The sequence below is a fragment of the Cardiocondyla obscurior genome, linkage group LG03 (genome assembly GCF_019399895.1).
Source record: "Cardiocondyla obscurior isolate alpha-2009 linkage group LG03, Cobs3.1, whole genome shotgun sequence".
NCBI lineage: Eukaryota > Metazoa > Arthropoda > Insecta > Hymenoptera > Formicidae > Cardiocondyla > Cardiocondyla obscurior.
In genome coordinates, this window is record NC_091866.1 from 6,704,660 (window position 1) to 6,724,229 (window position 19,570).

The 19,570-nt window shown below is 40.5% G+C and overlaps 1 protein-coding gene across 1 annotated transcript in view; it reads right to left on the reverse strand.

Moving 5' to 3' along the window:
• Positions 1–19,570, reverse strand: part of LOC139101421 (uncharacterized) — a 164,765-nt gene that overhangs the window by 138,827 nt on the left and 6,368 nt on the right. The window contains exon 2 of the mRNA XM_070654558.1: positions 717–901. Coding sequence (XP_070510659.1) covers positions 717–901 — 185 coding nt within the window. The remainder of the gene's footprint in view (positions 1–716; positions 902–19,570) is intronic.

Here is a 19,570-nt window from a genome sequence, read left to right on the forward strand (position 1 = left end):
CTGATTTCCATTTGTTTCGATCGATGGCGCATGACTTGTCTGAACAGCACTTCACATCATATGTAGATACGAAAAATTGGATCGATTCGTGGATAAACTCAAAAAGTGAAGAATTCTTCTGATGCGGTGTCCATATGCTGTCTGAATGATGGCAAAAAGTAGTATCAAACGACGGATAATACTTCAATTAAAACACAGGTACCGTTTTTTTGTAACAAATGCTCAATTTTTATAAAAAACGGCGGAAATTTATTTGTACATCTAATACTTTTGCATAAACACGAAACAACAACGCAGCGAAAGTTAAAGTGTCCGCGAGTACCGCCCGGCGACGTTTAAACGAAGCCGGGCTATACTGCTATCGTCCTACCCACAAAATTCCGTTGACTCCTGGTCATCAGGAGCAACGGATCGCGTTCGCGTTAGAAAACTTGGCGACGAGCCGTGCGGAGTGGGAATTTACGATATGGACCGATAAAAAGAGACTAGCGTATCGCGGAACACAATCCCTGGTGGTCCGTGTACATAGTGCTTTTGGTGCAATCACAACAAGCAACAACATTATTTTAATAAATTGTATTAATTTTTAACAAAATATATTTTCTATTTAATATCATTAAATCTCTCAGAAAAACGTAATATTATCCAAACAAAAAGTTAAGACTTAAACCGACGTAGCACTTAATATGTTAAAATTAATTTATTATTATACTTACGACGTTATTGGAAAAGCCAAACAGATATCCTGGGGGTGACGATAATGATAACATAGAACTACCTTGATAAGCAAGAATTCCTAATTGATATATTTGTTTTTCTTGACATTCACCAAGTCCTCGTACATGTAACCAGTAAAAACTTGGAGTTTGATTCGCATGTAGAACAAAATCAACACGTTCACCTATATTCGAATTGTACATTTTAATAATTATGTTCTTTTTATAGAAAATAAAGCTAGAAAACTATATATTGGGTTGGCAAAAAAATAATTTCTGTTTGCATTAATAGATAGCGGTATGTTTGTTTCGTTATACTTTTGTCAATGTTAAAATTTCTTTTTTTTAAGATTTAGTAGTTGTTAAAAGATTTGAATTATTTAATTATCATTGTTACCGCCGTGGGGGCAGTACCTCGTGGCCGATTGCCGGCGACGGATCGATATCGATCCGTCGTTCGATTATTGCCTCCGATTCTCGAAGGCGTTGCCGGCTCGAGGTTTATCATTGTTTGTTCTGCTGTGCCAAGCATTACCTCGTGTGCAACAACGTGCAGTGTGCTTCTCTGAGAATTCTTACTCATCGTGCTACTCATCGTTTAACTCATCGCTTTGTCTCCAGTACAACTCATCCAGATCATCCTCGCCGTGTGCAACACATCAATAATCATCTGGAAGACATTATCCTGCAGCACGAGGCGTGTTGATCCTCTTGCTCAGTAGCTCATTAGATCTCGCAGCGTGTGATCTCATAATTAATACAATTGTGATTTCAGTTCAACTCAGTGCGGGCTCTCAAATACATTCAGACAGGTAGTTCTCAATTTACAGAAAAACTCACGCGTGAACTCATTTCAGAAACACTCACTGCGGATTTCATCTACCGGCCACGTGCTCATCGCGTGTCTCCGCGTGACTCGTATAATCGAAGGACTTTTCACCCGCCTTTTCGCGTTAATTAAACCGGCCACGACCGCGTTTTCATCCCCGTGGCGTTATTCATAAATCTCTCATTTTGTACATACTCAATTTTATACAGTAGTCGATACCTTTAAATTGTTGTAGAAACTAATTCCGTGTAATTTTGTTTACAAATGTCAAGTTATAGTCAGTTTTAACATGGAATGCAAAAGTGAGCATTTTCAACACATTGTAACGAAGGAAAATTGCGATGCGGATTATCGACTATCTGGAAACTAATTACCGATCAGGGCGCAGTAGGGCTATCGTATTACCGACGATTTCTCGCGTCGACGCATAGTGAATCGAGGATGGTGCTCGGGAGAAGACATGCCGATGTGCTGTTTCTCGAGATTGTACCGTCTAACGTGTCGGTCGAAATTGTGTAAGCCGCAAGAATTGAGATGGCAACGAGATCGGCCACGGGAAGACGACGGCGGGACGAGCCACGACGAACGGATCGGGAGGAGACACGGAAATATATCGTTAACGTACCGATGGGTCGGCGGGGGAAAAAAATGTACATGGGCCTCGCGGCGGGAACTCCTAGGTCCTTGTCCAATTGAAGCCCTCAGGTTAATAAAAATTTATTCCGCAGTTTTAAATACGGGATTGATTACTGGCGTGCCGTGTTACCGGCCTCGTATCAAGGATCCACCGGCATACCGTGTTTCCGGCCTCTTGTCGAAATCTATCAGCGTGCCGTGCCAGCGTGAGCTGCCGAATTCACGCGTGCCGTGTTCCAAAGGAAGCTGGTGAAGATCAACATTCTATTGCTATTGTACGAGGTTCGAGATTCCGGATTCCAGCACGACGGCGGAGTTCACCACCAAGTATTCCTTTCAATGCAGGGAGACTTCGCTCTCGTTGGACTCGAGAACATCACGTGAGCATCACGTGTTCAGAACTTTGTGTCGGCCCGTTGCCATGGACTTGGGTGTGTATGTGAACGTGCGAATCTCGTGTTTGAAAGAAGCGTCGGCCGTTGCCGTTGATGTTAGAATGTGTGCGTGTGAATCAGGCATTTGTAAATAGCGTTGGCCTGTTACCATTACTGAGAGTGTGTGAGTGTCACGCTGTGTTGTAAATAGCGCCGGCTCGCGCCGTCCGTGTTACTGCGTGCGAACATAGGCAGAACGGAATTTTCCGTATAAATACAAATTTTTTTTATAAGTTTTTTTTGATTGTACATTTTGCGAGTCGTATTGGAAATTTAGTCGAGGCTAACAATATTTCTTTTTGTACATTCTTTTGAGTTTATCTTTTTGTAGCCTCCGAGCAAGTATCGCGTTATCGTGGGTTTCATCCCCGAAGTATTATTAGTTACATAAAGGTTGAATTTTTCTTTTGTGTTTAGAATTTTTATTTGATTTGTGATTTACTGCACAACATTTTACTTTTCTTTTTCACAAAGGTAAGAAGCGGTTAAGGCTTACAAACAGATATGTGAAGTTTATGGTGACTGTTTAACAGAACGCATAAGTCAGAACTGGTTTAAAAAAATTTGTTTTGGAGATTTTTTTATTAAAAGATAACCAACGTTATAGTCGATTTTCTGAAGTTGATGATAACAAATTGAAAACCATAATTGAATCGGATCGTTATATAACTGTGCGAGATATTGCAAAACAGTTAATTGTTCACACACAACAATTGAAAACCACAGTAAGAATTGAGTTTTATTTTACACTAAAGAACCGAAATTATTTTCTTACCAACTCAATATATTAAAATAATATAAAAATGTAATTTACAAAAAAACATCATAAAGTAAAAAATTCAAATTGTTCGCGATTTGACGGGGCCGCACATTCCGTTTGGCGTTACGAGTGATTATCATGTGTCCGCTGATTGTCGCAATGTCACCACGTCTCGAACTCGAAAATTTGCTGATCAACTGCGCCACGTGTGGCGTTCGCCGACTTAATTCCTTCTTCTTGTTCTGTACGTCCTAGTGATCACATGGTGTTTTTGGTAGTTCTCGGTTTTGCTTTTAAGTGCGTTAAGGTAAATTGACCACCGGTCATGTAGATAGCTGAATGTAGAAGTTCCGTTAACTTTACTCAATCTAGTTTGTAATTTCGGTCGGCTCATCAAAAATACAGTCTCACGGTGGGCGCACGCTGCGACTGCGCGCTCGCCACGTGCTCAAAGACGTTCCGAAACGTTCGCTCGTCATAAGTAATACACGCAAGCTTATTATCACGCTCATTTCATTTTTTTGGTTTTGCTCACCGCGCACGTTTTATTATCTGGACCGCTCATTTCATTGTATTGTATTCGTGACACGGTAGCTTATTGCTATTGTGTTTGAGCGTGTTTGAGTGCGGTCGGCTGATCTCTCTTAGTTGCGTTACCGGAAGTGCGTCATTCATTCATCAGATATTCTTTTTGTTTTTGTCAAATTATTTCTATAATAAACCACGTTCTTTTTGTTATTTTGTTAATTTTGTAAGTTATTTTGCGAGATACTGATTCTTTTCCCAAAGACTTCTTCCGGCCTGAACTCTGCCTCTCATCGTTTGGATGGACTAGCCTTTGCACGCAGTCAAGGCAGAATTTTGTGTTTTTGTGGTTTTTGGACGTGTTTTATGGTTTGAGTGACATACACGACAAGACTCGTGCCTGGCGCCCATCTAAAATTTGCGCTTAATCCACTTCACCGCGTGTCGGGGTAAACAGGAGGATCCTCTATCCTTCCCTCCCCGCTATCCCTCGTAGCACATTCTCGGGTGTGGATCGCAGGATTCGCGTTCCCTTTTTAATCACAATCTGTTTTTTTCGACGTTGCAAAGAGAGCGACAAAGAAAAGAGAAAAAAAACGTGACGACACATATAAAAATAGATATTTGATAAAAAAAAAATATTTGTCGTTGCTCATAGTCGGTTTTAAATAGTAAAACTGTTCCTCAAATGTGTGGCAGTCAACCCGCTTCCTAACGCTTCCAAATCACAAACGATGTCAGCACCTTCTGCTTTACCGACGTTTAAAACGCCTAGACGTCGTAAACAAATTCTCAAGCCAAGACTTAATTTTTCACCGCTTAGCAACAACGGTGGCGTTAATTTTGTACTACGTAACGGATGATAAGAAGACAAAGGGATCTGAGGAAAGAAATGAAAAGTCTCTAGGCGCTTGAGACGTTATTATTTTTACATTTCGAGTAGCTTTTTCTTTTTTATAAACAATAGTCAATTTGATATTGGATTGAGATCGGCTGGTAAGATAGGCAGCAGAGGAGATGAGGTAGTCTAACTTCTGTGCAGAGAGAGACGGGTCTTAATTCAGTTCCAGCGCCTTCTTAATTTGATAGCGGAGCTGCTTAACTTGCACACGTTTTCCCTCACGTTGCTTTATAAGTTACCAATTTAAGCGCTACGCAACGGTAGCGACGTTTTGAAAAAGCTTCCACGCTCAAAACACTGTGGCAACGATAAGTCCGCTCGCTACGCTCTTTGGCAGGGAGAAAAACTTGGAATGTTTCTTCGAGAGAATGCGTAAACTTGGTGCTGTATTTTAGCGATCCGGTAATGCGGACGCTATTTCCTCAGAAGAGGACTGATTTTTTTTGTAAAATGTACCTGTATTTGAAGTTCAATTGTAAGTTGATAAGAAAACTGTACTCTAAGAAAAAGATAAACTTCAATAACAATGAGGTGAATTTTAGTGCGGTTTCTGTACAAAGGTAAACCCGCATCTCTCGCCAGAAGTGCAAGGTTACTTCATTTAAATTTTGTAAAGGAGGAAAAATTTTACGCCAAGATTTTTAGAAATTTGATTTAAGTATGTCAGTTGATTTCTTTGAAATTGTTTCGATTTATGTTTAATTGCATACCTTGAAACACTTCCGTCGCAGATTAATGATTTTTTAAAATAATTAATTTGCTGATACATGACAAAAAATATTATTATTAAATATTGCAAAACCGTATATAATAAATAGCTTGACACAATAAACCAATACATATACACAATGTAACGTGAAGATCTGCCTAATCTCGCCGTCTCGGCGCGGAATTACCGACTCTACTGATTTATTGACCCATGAATGCTTAGTGTTATCAACAAGATAATGCAAAATTACCCACAGGCACGAAAAAGTATCGCACGTAGTAAAAAACGTGCAGGCAGTTAGTAAGGAGAAGGAATGGAGAGTGTTGTATCGTTCGGAGAATCGTTTTGAGACTGCTTTGTGAATTATATCGTTTGGCTAGGAGAGTACTGTGGAGAAAGGCTGGCGAGAGAGAATTGATCCGACGCCGAGGAAGAGGAACTGTATTGTCCCGATGCCAGGAAGAGTAACGACAGAAGCCAGCGGGCAGCGACCATCGGACCCACTAGAAGATCACGTGAATGTGTGGAAGTATGCATACCGTACCGGTGTCACTAATACCAGGGCCGACTATCAACCGGAATAGCGCTCGCGTCGAAAACCTCGGTGGGGCCTTTCTTTCCCTCTCTCTATGGCCGAAACCGTATATAAACCGGTGCAGTGTTGAGCCGGTACCTAGTCCGAATCTCATTCTTAACCCGAACACTTTCTCCAATCCTTGAACTTCGGGCGCTCTTGAAGTCCCTCGTCTGTTCTTCGATTTGGGTACTCCAGCCGATTTAGGGCGCTCACAAAGTCGACAGTCTCACAATTTCCTAGAATCTTGGGTGCTCCCATGATCCTCCTATTCTCGCGGTTGGGCGCCGACTACCTCTCTAGACGCACCCGGGGCACCGTAATTTCCCGAACAAGAGCTCCCGTCCGGCCCGGATCATCCGCACGACTGCCAACCGCCGACGTCGTTGACGCTTCCAAGTTTACCGCGATCGGGTGTTCTCGACTGCATCCGGACTCCAGCGAGCACGGTTCAAGCTCACAGATACGTGCCATATTGCTACTGTTACAAACTAAATAGTAGTTTAAATCATTGTTTCTTTTTTGTATGTCTGTAAAATATTTATTAAAAAAAGACTTTTTAAAAAATTAATGAACGCAGAAGTGTCTCACGTCAAATGTACGCACAGCAAAACCACCCATGTCTTAATGCAAGTTGTCGATTTGACGGCAAGATTTCGAAATCACAATAAAAGTTCAAGCTGATCTAAGCCAATCAAACTCGGAGTTTAATTGAAGGATTGGAGTTGATTTTATTAAAAACCAGTGTTATTTATTTGCTTTTGTTGTACAGTGACCGGCAATAATGGCCGCACTGCGGCGACGACGGCTACCGCGCGTGAGGTAGGGTTGTGTGCGTGAGGCCTCACCGCGGATCGCGTACGTGAGGCGCGGAACGCCGAAAGGAGCGAGAGGACAGGGGAAAATTTAGTGGGAGGCGTTCTCATGCTCTATCCCGCTTGCGACCCGTGCGTGTGAGAGAAAAAGCATGAGTGAACGCTAAGAAATTATTATAGGCGCACCTTCGCTCTCTCGCTTGCACGCTCTTGTTTATACGGGCGCGGAAGGATAGAAGTATATCGCAAGAGTACGCTATTAATTCTAGCGTATACTTTAAAACATTTCGCAACTTTTGACAATTGAAATTAAATACTCATGTTACTTATATTATAAATATATTGTTACGCCCGGTATACGGAGCAGCGTGAAGCTGCCGGCTCGCTCCGAAGTCTCGGTTCCCCGTTGCCAGGGGAACGAGGATTATTTGTATTTGTTAAATGACAGTTCTGCCCGTGCCTTGAACTGGTGCAGTCGCTGTATTTCATTGTTCTTATTAAACCGTTCGTTCTTTTTATAAATCGTCTCTTTCTTTCGCGGAGCTCCGGCGCCGCGAGTTTGTGTGTGAGTGTGTGAGAGACGCGAACGCGGAAACGTCCGCCGACCCGTTCCCGGCGTAACATTTTGGGGGCTCGTCCGGGATGGCTACGCATGCGGCGAAGAGGAGGCAATCCCGTCAGGAGGATCCTGCTTCGTCTGAGGCGGCGGCGTTCGAGTCGCTTCGCCAGGAGATGCGTCAACTGCGGGTCGAGCAGAAACAGAGGGAGGAGAGTCTGCGAGCTGAGATTCGTCTGCGTGATGATGCGATCACGAGGATACAGAGCCGAATATTGCAGCTAAGTCCCTCCAATAATTTTTCGCGCGTCTCCGGTGTTCTTCCGGCGGAGGGGGGCGCGAGTTTTGTTCCGGATGTCCCTCCCGTTGAGGGTGACGCGCGTTCCGTGTCCGGGTTGAATCTAAAGTTAGACATATATGACGGTTCCGTTCCGTTGCGGGAGTTCTTTTCCCAATTTGATTTAATCGCTCGGGCGAAGCAGTGGGGACAGGAGGCGAGAACTGTTGCCCTTGTTTCTTGTCTTCGGGGTAGAGCGCGTTCGGTTCTTTGTTCTTTTCAAGATTCCGAGGGCATGGGTTACGCGGAGCTAAGAGCAAAGCTCGAGTTGTGTTTCGGGGAGCCGCGGTCTTCTCAGAATTATTATTCGCTTTTTACAAATCGGAAACAGAAGGAGGGGGAAGATTTTGCTTCTTTTGGGACGGAATTAGAGCGGTTGTCTCAATTAGCTTATCCAGAATGTCCCTATGAGGTACGGGACAAGATCGCTTGTGCTCAGTTTATTTCTGCGTTATTAGACGCTAGGGTTAAGAGAACGTTGCAGTTAGAAGGAATTTCTTCACTTAAGAAGGCGATTGAGAGATCGAAAGTGATCGGGACGATTTTCGGGGAACCTTTTGATAGGAGAGTGTCAGGTTATCAGGGACGCGCAAGTTCTTTTAGAAATTTTAATTCTTTTCGTTCGGAAAAGTCCAGGGGGGACGTTAAGGAAAACGAAGGAAAGGGGAAAGTTCGGTAAATTCTAGGAAGAATAAAGGGAGTAAGTTTTCTCGGGAGACGAAGGGGGGGGCTCGAGGAGAGTGTTGGCTTTGCGGGAGGCCAGGACACTTCCAAAATCAGTGCCCCACCCGTAAGGGAAACTCGAAATAGTCGACCTCTTCGGGGGTCGGCTAAAGTAAAGGGGCCCCGAGAGAGTTGTTTTCCAGAAGAATCGGTTATTCTTCACGTGATTTTTGTTTTGCAGGAAAAATTAATGGTAGGGAATGTAATTTCAGAGTTGACACGGGCTCTGATATTACTATTTTGAGTTCTAGGTTTTTCGGAAAGGGGAATTTAGTTTTGCAATCGCTTAGAGAGGGGCTAAGGTTTCGATATCCTACAGGGGAGGATGTTTCCATTAGAGGAGAAGCTAAAGTTTCTTTGGAGGTAGGAAAGTTTGCTCTTGAAATGAGCATGTTTGTAGCAGAAATTTCGGATGATTGTCTTCTCGGGGCGGATTTTCTGAGGAAGGTTGGTTTTTCTAAAATTTTTGACGAAGCTTTTGGTTCTTGTCGGAATTCTTTGAGGGTGGCCAGAGTCGAACAGACTTCCGGGGTGAATTCTTCTTTTTCTCAGAAGCTTTTTGAAGAAAGCTTAAAGGAATTAAATGATGAGCAGAAGAATGTAGCTTCTTCATTCTTTAAAGAATTTCAAGCGATATTTTCGGAGGAAATTGTTGCAGGGAATTGCGAGTTAGTGAAACATAGGATTGATGTAGCGGGCGCTCTTCCGATTAGACAGGTTCCTCGTCGGATTCCTTTTCGAATGAGAGATGAGGTTGATGGGATTATCGAAGACATGAAGAACCGTGGGGTAATTGAGGAGTCACGAAGTCCTTGGGTTTCTCCAGCAGTTTTAGTTAAAAAGAAGGATGGAACAATTAGATTCTGCGTCGATTATAGGAAAGTTAATGCGGTTACGGTGAAAGATTCTTTTCCTCTGCCAAGAATAGATGATATTTTAGATCGTTTGGCTGGGAATTCCTGGTTTGCTACTCTTGATCTTAAGAGTGGGTATTGGCAAATCAGGATGGATCCAAGGGACAAGGAGAAAACAGCTTTTTCCATAGGAAAAGGGCTTTGGCAATTCACTGTCATGCCTTTTGGTCTCACGAATGCTCCGGCAACTTTTGAACGATTTATGGAAAGGGTTTTAGAAGGGCTTTTTTCTAAGAGTTGTTTTGTGTATTTGGATGACGTGATAGTTTTTGGAAGAAGTTTCGAAGGACTTATGGAGAATCTTAATGAGGTGTTTCTTCGTTTGAGAAAATTCAATTTGAAAATCAATCCAGGGAAGTGTGTTCTTTTCAGTAGGAAAGTTAAATACTTAGGTCATGTGGTTTCTTCAGAAGGGGTAGCTACTGATCAGGAGAAAGTAGCAGCAGTAATAGATTGGCCAGTTCCTCATACAAAGAAGCAATTGAGAAGCTTCTTAGGTTTTTGCTCGTATTATAGGAGATTTGTGAAAGGTTTTTCTTCGATAGCGAAGCCACTTCATTATTTGACGGAAAATTTGGTGAAATTTTCTTGGACGAATGATTGTCAGGAGGCTTTTGAATCCTTGAAGCGAGCCTTAACTTCTCCTCCAGTGTTAGCGTTTCCGAAGGAAGAAGGTCAGTTTATTTTAGATACTGATGCTTCTGGAATAGGAATCGGGGCTGTTCTTTCACAGAGACAAGGGGATGAGGAGAAGGTTATAGCGTATTTCAGTCGGGTTTTATCGAAGTCTGAAAGGAATTATTGTGTTACTCGACGCGAGCTTTTAGCTATTGTAGATGCAGTTAAATCTTTTCGTCATTTTCTTTTAGGAGGGAAATTTTTAATTCGTACGGATCATATTTCTTTAAGGTGGCTCTTGTCTTTTAAGGAACTCGAGGGTCAGTTAGCTCGCTGGGTAGAAAGATTACAGCAATTTCAGTTCGAAATTGCTTATAGGAAGGGGACTTCTCATGGGAATGCCGATGGTTTATCGAGGCGGCTTTGTGAAGCGGAAAACTGTCGGTATTGTTTTAGGGTTGAGCAAAAAAGTCTTCCCGAAGGAGGGGAGACTGTGGCTCGAATAGTCTTCCATGAAGAGGAGTTAGATCTTTGGAAGAGGGATCAGCGGGAGGATCCGAGTCTTAATGTTTTAATACAGGCGAAAGAGTCTGGGGAACGTCTTTCCCGTTCGGAATTTTCTTCTTCAGATTCAACGGGAAGAGTTCTTAATTCTTATTGGGATTCCCTCGTTCTAGAGAACGGAGTTCTTTATAAGAAATGGATAGCTCCAAATTTAAAGAAGGTGCTGTTGCAATTAGTGGTTCCTCGTAAACGGATTAAGGGGATTCTGGCTGATGCTCATGATTCTCCTTCGGTTGGGCACTTTGGAATCAATAAGACTCTAGATAGAATTCGAAAGCGTTTTTATTGGGTTTCTTGCAAGCAAGATGTAGAAGATTGGTGTCGTTCATGTTCGGTTTGTTGTTCAAAAAAGGACCTTCTGGCAAAGGGAAATCTCCTTTGCAGATTTACAATGTCGGGTCTCCGTTTCAGAGATTACAGATGGATGTTCTTGGTCCTTTTCCTATATCTTCTTCTGGGAATAGGTTTCTTTTGGTAATTGTAGATTGTTTTTCTAAATGGGTGGAAGCATTTCCGGTGAGGAATATTAGGGCAAGAACGGTAGCTGAGGTTTTTGTTAGAGAAATTATTTCAAGATTTGGAGTTCCTGAGGAGATACATACAGATCAGGGGCGAAACTTTGAGTCCGGTCTTTTGAAAGAGTTGTTGAATCTTTTGGGGATTAGGAAAACTAGGACTACTGCTTTACATCCACAATCGGATGGGCAGGTGGAGCGACAGCATCGTACGGTTTTGGAATATCTTTCAAAATTTGTTTCAGAAAATCAAAAGGATTGGGATCGTTGGATTTCAATGTTTTTGTTAGCCTATAGGTCTTCGAAGCATGAGGTCACTGAGGTTTCTCCGGCGGAGCTCTGTTTTGGCAGGGATTTGAGGTTACCGTTAGATTTGACGCGGGGAATGCCTCCTCAGTCTTCTCAGTTTTCAGCTTCTCAAGGAGAATTTGTTAGGAGTTTAAGACAAAGGCTTGATGAAATCCATTCTCAAGTCAGGAGGAAGATGGCGGTTAAGTCCTCTCGTGTTAAGGCGTTTTATGACAAGAATGTTAGAGATGTTTTATTCCAAGAGGGACAGAAGGTTTGGTTTTTTAATCCTTGTAGAGTTAGAGGTAAGGCTCCTAAATTGCAAAGTAATTGGGAAGGACCTTACTTGATTTTGAAAAAGTTAGGGGAGGTGGTGTTCTGTATACAGAAGTCGCCTAAACATAGAAAAAAAGTCGTCCATGCGGATAGGTTGGCTCCGTATTTTGAAAGGGAAATAAAATAGATTTTGGGGGCCGTGTTTGTTTTTTTTTTGGGGGGAGAAAATTGATTTTTCTTTGGAAACTGCTTTTCTTCTTTCTCTTTTGAGGAGGAGTTTAGCTGGACGGGGAGAAAGAAGAATTTTTCTTCAGGAGGAACGTGTTCCGCTCCGTTTCAAGATAAAGGAAGATTTTTCATTAAGAAGACTGTTCTTCCCATGGTTTTTGATCTGTGGTTTTCCATGGGACGAAGGGCTAATGCCGGAACAGGAACTTGGGGAGACCTTGAGTCGGAGGGTCCACAGAAAGTTATGCCCCCCTTTTGTTTGAAGATTTTAAGAGGAGCAGCGGAATCGGGCTGGGAGCCAAGGACGGAAGCATCTTCGCGCTGAGGAAGATTCTTCGCGTCGCTTCGTGGAGTTCAGGAACTTGGACAGGAGTCCAAGGTGGAACAAAAAGCCACGGAGGCCCCCCCTGATTGTCGGGGCGACAATCTGGAGGAAGGGGGGGGCAGTGTTACGCCCGGTATACGGAGCAGCGTGAAGCTGCCGGCTCGCTCCGAAGTCTCGGTTCCCCGTTGCCAGGGGAACGAGGATTATTTGTATTTGTTAAATGACAGTTCTGCCCGTGCCTTGAACTGGTGCAGTCGCTGTATTTCATTGTTCTTATTAAACCGTTCGTTCTTTTTATAAATCGTCTCTTTCTTTCGCGGAGCTCCGGCGCCGCGAGTTTGTGTGTGAGTGTGTGAGAGACGCGAACGCGGAAACGTCCGCCGACCCGTTCCCGGCGTAACAATATATTTTTACATTACGTTAAATTAATATATATGCCTAAGCCTTGCTGAGTCGGGGTTCACCCGCGACAACGTCTAGAAAAGATCTTTTCTGAGTTGTGACATTTTGTGATATGGAGAACACTCGCGATAACGCTTGGGAAATTGAATTCCTGAATCGTGATAGGATCACGACTTCACCTAGGAAGTACTCTCTGATTCGTGATCACGGGTCCGTTTGTCAAAATTGCACACATCGCGGTTCGCACGAGACTGAAACTAACTTTTTCGTCAAAGATAAAAAAGATATAATAGATGGAAGAGGACATAAAAGAAAAAGTAAAGAGCAGGGGAAGAAAAAAATAAGAAGAGGGGAAAGAAGTATAATACACAGTGAAAAGGATGGAAAAGATAAAGGGAAGGGAGAAAAAAGAAAGAAATAGGGAGAAGAATAAAACAGGAAATAAAAGGTAAAAAATAAAGAGTTTTGGGAAGAAATAAAAAATTTAGATCTAGTGTTTTAATGTAAACATGAATTGAGATAATAAAAGAAGATTAAGAGATGGGTTCTGGGGGATTATGTATGGGAAAAACAATGAGCTACGAGAAAGAATAGGAGGGGTAAAGCAATAGCAAGTATGATACTAATTGTAAGAAAAAGAATAAAGGAAGAAAAAGAATAGGGAAATTGGGATTACGGGGAAAATATCATAGTAAAAGTGATAACGGTGGAAGGGGTATGATGAAAATTGGTAAGAGTATACATGTGTGATGTATTAAATGTATTTAATAAAAGATTACATTAAGTTCGCAGAACCGTTATTCGATCCGGAATGCCCCATCGGAATGCCCCGTCGTAAACAATTCTTCAATTACATTAGTCAATCGTAGCCAGTCTGCTCCTGGCCGTATGAGCATGCACATGAATGTATTGATTTGATAATGCATTAATAAAGTTCTTTGTTATATTTTAATTAAAAATCTAATCATTACAACATGAATAAAAAAGAAAAAGAGAAATGGGAGATTCTGAGATACTAGATGGAGGACGAATGAGGGGAAAAAAGGTGTTTATAAGAGGAATTTTAACAGAAGGACGGGAAGAAAGGGAGGAAAAATACAAGAAGTGGAGTTGGAAAAAGAAGTAATAAAGAACTTTAAGGACGAGAAAGTTAATAATGTGGGCAAAAAAATGATAAAGATTCTAGAAAAAGCAGTATGAACGGTGATGAATGAGGCAATAAGAGAAGACGAGAAAGAAAGCTGGGCATATAAGGAGTCGAGGGGGAAATTGGTAATTGATTATGTATTGGGAAATGAGAAAACGTAAGAGAGAATACTGAATAGACTCGAACCATTTACCAGTAATAGTGAAGATGAAGACGAAGAGGGTAGAAGAATGCAAGGTAATAAGAAAAGTAAAGAAAAAAGGAAAGAGAAACTTGAAGAAAAAATAGGGATTTGGGGAGGGGAGAAAAAACTGATTTGGAAAAATATAAGAAGTAGGATAGAAGATATTCTGGATGGAGAGCAAGAGATAAGGAAAAGAATGGGTTATAGAGAATGGTGAGATGAGGAATGTAGGGAAATAAAGAAAAAAGTTAGGAAAGAATTTAGAAAGTAAAGAAAAAGAAAGTAGGGGAGAGAAATTTATAGAATAAAAAAAAAGAGTATAATGTGCTGTGCGATAAAAAAATAAAAGAAGAAGCAGAAATCTGGTTAGACGAGACAAAAAGGACAAAAACAAAAAAGTAACTATAAGAAGTAATGAATAGGGAAAGAAATAAATAGTGCAAAGATGGGGAAGAAATAGAAATGGAGAAATGGGAAGATTAATTTAAAAAAATATTGGGAAGAATGGAGTATATGTTGCATTGTAGCTGGGTGCACGGGGTTCATCCTTCGAGACCGCTCGAGGTTGTTGATGAGTGGTCAATAAAAGCGTTCTTTTTAGTAAAATTAAGCTTGTATTTATTTCACCTCCAGAACTTGTGTATTATATTGCTGGCTGTTTATTAACAGTCAGCAATTTAACGGAAGATGACGACCGGCCTAGTTCCTTTTGCTGATATCGCAGGTGGCAAAAGTGCTGTCAATGAGTCGTCGTAGGTTCAGCAGATTCCAAGCGGTTTAGCAATTTGCTGAGCTTCGAGTTTTCATTAATACGGCATACGATGTGTCAATCGTCTAGGGATCGGGTTACATTACATAGGATAAAAATTAAAAGATGGGAAAGCGGATGGGAACGCGATTCCGTGGGAAGTACGGGGGTATAAAAATGAAGGAATAGGTGTAGAAAATCTGTTTTTTGTGGAAAAGTGAGCAGAAGGTATGAGAATGGGAAGAAAGAATAGCAGTACCGGAAAAGCGAAAAACAAAGGAGATGGAGAAAAAGTTGAAGAATATAAAAGAATAACAATTATGCCCACGTTATAAAAAGTATATGCAATAATCTGAGCGGAAAAAATAGTAGACGAATTAAAGGGAAAGGAAATATTAAAATTGGAGTGGCAGGTGGGTTTTAAAAAGAAAATGCGAGCGATGGATAATATTTATGTGATAAAGTACTTAATTCATAGACAGTTAAATAAGAATGGGGATAAGTAAGTGTTAACTTTCGAAGATTTAAGTGCGGTGTTCAATATGGTGGACAGGGAAAATCTACTAAAAAGTTTGGAAAAAAGAAGAATAAAAAAAGGGCTAATAAAGAAATGCTAGGAATTATTGGAGGAGGCCAGAATCAGAATATAGGGGTTAGAAGAGAAATGAGTAAAGAGTTTCGGATGAAAAGAAGGATGAGACAAAAATATCCGTTGAACCCAAGATTGTGTAATGTGTTGTTAGCGGATTTAGAACAAGAAATGAGTAAAGTGAGATGGGGGGATAAGGCTAAAAAAAAACAAATTTTTGAGTTCAGCTATAAAGATAATGTGATGTTGATGACAGAAAATGAAGATAATATAGGAAGCATGCTAGGAAAATTGGAAGAGTATATTGAAAGAAAAAAATTGATAGTAAATACAGAGAAATCCATGATAATGGGGTGCAAAAAGAGAGGATATATAAATATAGGAAAAAAAAGAGAGATACAATAGAGGTGGAAAGACAAAAAGTTACAAGAGGTAGAAACATATGAATATCTAGGTTTATACGGTAAAGAGAAAGAAAAACCAAGAAGAACAGATGAGATAAGGAAAGCAGCGGCAGTGATAGGAAGGGTACGGAGTATAGAAAAAAAAAAATTAAGGGAAAACATGGGAAAGAGTATGGCTATTCGATGTCTTGTTGAGAGTTAATGAATAGAGGTATAGAGTTGGAAAGAAAGAGAAGGAATGGAAAAATTACAGGAAAGATATATAAAATGAGTAATCGGGGTAGATAGAAACACGCAAGGATATATTGTGAAAGAGGAGTTGCAAAAAGAGAAGCTAAAAAAAAGAATAGAAAAGAAAGCATGGGGGTACAAGACGAGGTTATTGGAGGGTAAGGGAGTGAGGTAGAGAAAAAATTTTGGAAAAGGAGTAAAGAGGGGTGGAAAAGTCTTAGTCGGAAAGGGAGATAAAGAATTTTTCAAGGAAAAGGGGGTAAAAATGAAGGAATCGGAGGTAGTGGAATGGAATAATAGAAGGTAGTAAAAGAAAACGGAGAAGAAAACAAAAAAGAACAAAGAGAAGAGAAAAAAAATAAGGGAGTCGAATTATAACTGGTGTTCGGAATAAGCCGATGCACTCCTCATAACATCGCGCGATAGTTAGTTATTTAATCGTACTTTATTGTCTATCTTATTTTGTGTATCGATTAAATAACTGTTTGATTTTTGGTGTTGTCATCTTGCATGTTTACATCAGAGCGTTGAAGTACTAACGAGTGCCTTTTTTGACCTAGGCTTTGTTGTTAACATTTATTTTGTGTAAATAGAATATTTTGGACGTCAATGGAATATTCTCTAGTGACGTATTTCCGGCATTCAATTATTCTCGTTTTTTTCTAGAAGCGCTCTTGTATATAAAAAGACCAATTATCGCCAGCGAGTTGTTAGTCGCGACTTTTCCGTCACTCACTGTGCACAGTGAACGTTGCTGAGTTCAACGCCGAACCGTATACATACTCGTCTTGTATCGAGTTTTCAGCTGTTTACCGTTTTCGCTGTTTTTTTTTTTTTTTGTATTCTTGCGTTTGCCGTTTCGTGTCGCAATTTTTGTAACTGTTTACTTTGTGAATTTGATAAGCTTTAATTATATTAAAAAATTGACTTTTAATGTTAAACGGTTTCTCCTTTCTTTTTGTCTTGATCCGCTGTGCACTTTAGTTATATTCAAACAATAGGTAATATAAGAAGATAAGAAGAAAGAAAATTCTGAAATACTTAAAGAAGGGATAAAATAAAGGAGATGGCAGAGATTAACTAAATATAAAATAAAAGAGGTATGAGTGGAAACAAGTAATAGCATGAAGAAAAGAGGAAAAGTTGTAGAATGTGTGAAATGGAAAATGAGACGTGTTAACATGTATGGAAAAATTGTGGAAGTTGGGGGACGGAGAAATATAAGAAGATTGGGTGAAGAAAGTATTGAACAGGGAAAGAGAGACAGAGAAGTGGATAAAAAGATTGGAAGAATTTAGAGGACAAATGGAAAAGAAATGGAAAATAGAGAAATAAACGGAAGTGAGCGAGAAGGAGATAGTAAGAGAGAATGTAGAAAAGATAGGACAGTGGGTAAAAAAGAGAAAGGGGGCTCAAAGGTGAGAAGAGAGGGAAAAAATAATAAGGAAAAATAAAAGAGAAAAAAGTAAAATAAGACGCAAAAGCTCAGGAAGCGAAGGTCCATAAGCAGTAAAAGAAGAAGAACAGGAACAATAGAATAAAGAAAGAAAAAGTGATAAGATTATGAATTGAGATGAAAAAGAGACGGAAATATAAAAGAGCAAAGCAGTAAATGCGGAAGATGGTATAATTGTTAGATAGTTTAAGGAATTATTAATAAATAATTATTAAGTTTAATTAGATATGAGTGTATGATGTAGTAGTGTATGATATGTATGAGTATATGATATGAGATATGAATTGTATGTAAAAAAAAGTTATAACTCCAAAGTGATTAATAACATTATCTATATATCTATTTATCTATCTAGCGATCTATTTATCTACAAGACCCCTTGTTGCACCGAGGCCGTCCTTTGGGGATCGTCGTGGGTGCAAGCTGGATAGGGTCGAAGTGTCCACTTTTAATAATACAATTGTAACTCGTTTCTGATTAAACTTTATTCTTTATTTGTAAAATAGTGTTTTATTTATTTCACTCACTCGTGATTGCCGGTTTACTTAGGATTTCGTTTGCGGCGGTTCCTTGTCTCAGCGAGGACCAGTGGTACGCGTCACGCTACGTGTCTCACGTTATGATTGAGCTTTTTTGACGGATTTGCCTGCGAGTGACGACCCGCGGATATGTAACGTGATGCGGGTGTGTAACTAATTCTTTGGCGTCAGCAAGTGGCATGGCCGTAACTCAATTAGTCAACCAGTGCAATTTCAGCAATTTTGGCAATAAGGTCTTACAACTGTCGTTATTTCTATTCATTAATGTGTTTATATTTTTTTTTACTTTTATCATTTTTAGTGAGTTGCTGATTCAGCCTCATCTAACAGTTGTGAGATCTTATGCCGATATCTTTAGTACTTAATTATCGTAATGGTGGCATAAATTACAATATCTCAGAGCGGAGTCTCTCTGAGATGCGGACAATCTTTGGAAAACCAAGGTGCAGGAGCGGAATTCTCGAGGAATTAATTCAGTGCTAAAACCAAGAAAAGTTATAGTAATGCTGCAAGAAGCTGCTACACAAAACGGAAACAGAAAAATTGGGAAATGAAAATAGCAACTAATGCCTTCCCACCTCATTTGCTACTCTACAAGACAAGGAGATGAGTGTACACTCGAGGGCCGTAAAACGATTCGTGCCAATTACAACACTATAAAGAGTGAGATCAGATCTGCGTACATAGTGAACTTTGCCAAACTGATCTCGCTGAGAACGTTGCTAGGATTCTCACTGTATTGTATACTGGAACCGCAAAAATAGCATGAATATGACATACGGATTAACATATTCAATTTGAACGTTATTTGCATCAAATGTAACGTTACCGCGGACGCGTACTGAAACGGCGAACGCGTGCACACGATACACGAATTTTTGTCGTGAATACCACCGGGATATAAGATCTCAGAAACGCCTTCGCACGTCATTTTTCTGCCAATCATAGTATGGTACGTTACGAATCTAACAAAATGCGTCACCGACGAGAACAGACAACCGTTTTTCGCAGATAGGCGATCATCATCAGATTGTATGTGCGACGACGACAACGATAACGTAACATGCTAATACCGAACAAAACAAGGCACGTTACAATGATCAATTTTGATTCAAATAAGATTTAACGATCGCAGCAGTAACTCGTGTTAAATAGTGGTAGAATTAAAAACTTCATGAAAACGAGTTAAACGTTAAATTTATGAGATCGCTGCGTAAACAATGATAGATATTCTGAACATCAAGGCTGGTCTTCGACGATCATATCTTAAAGCTCTATTTTTTACAGTCTGTTCGCCAATATGACTTTCGGGGACAGCGACGAGATACGAATACCCATACAGCAGCACAATTTGTAAACGCTGCCGCACAAAAATTATCTCTACATCGAAGAAAAATTGACGAAAGGCAAGGTGGTCGCGAGAGCCAACGTGACCCTAGGAGACAACTGCGTCGCCTTTATATTTTACAAGATGCGATAAGAGTTTGATAACGTAAAAATCGATCGCAATTGAAACGTTGGGCTAACCAGCACGCTGAAAAACTACGTGACCGTTTCGTCCAATAAGCGTGTGATCCTACAATAACGCGAGATGGCTAATTCCCACGACAAACACGGCCGGTTTTTT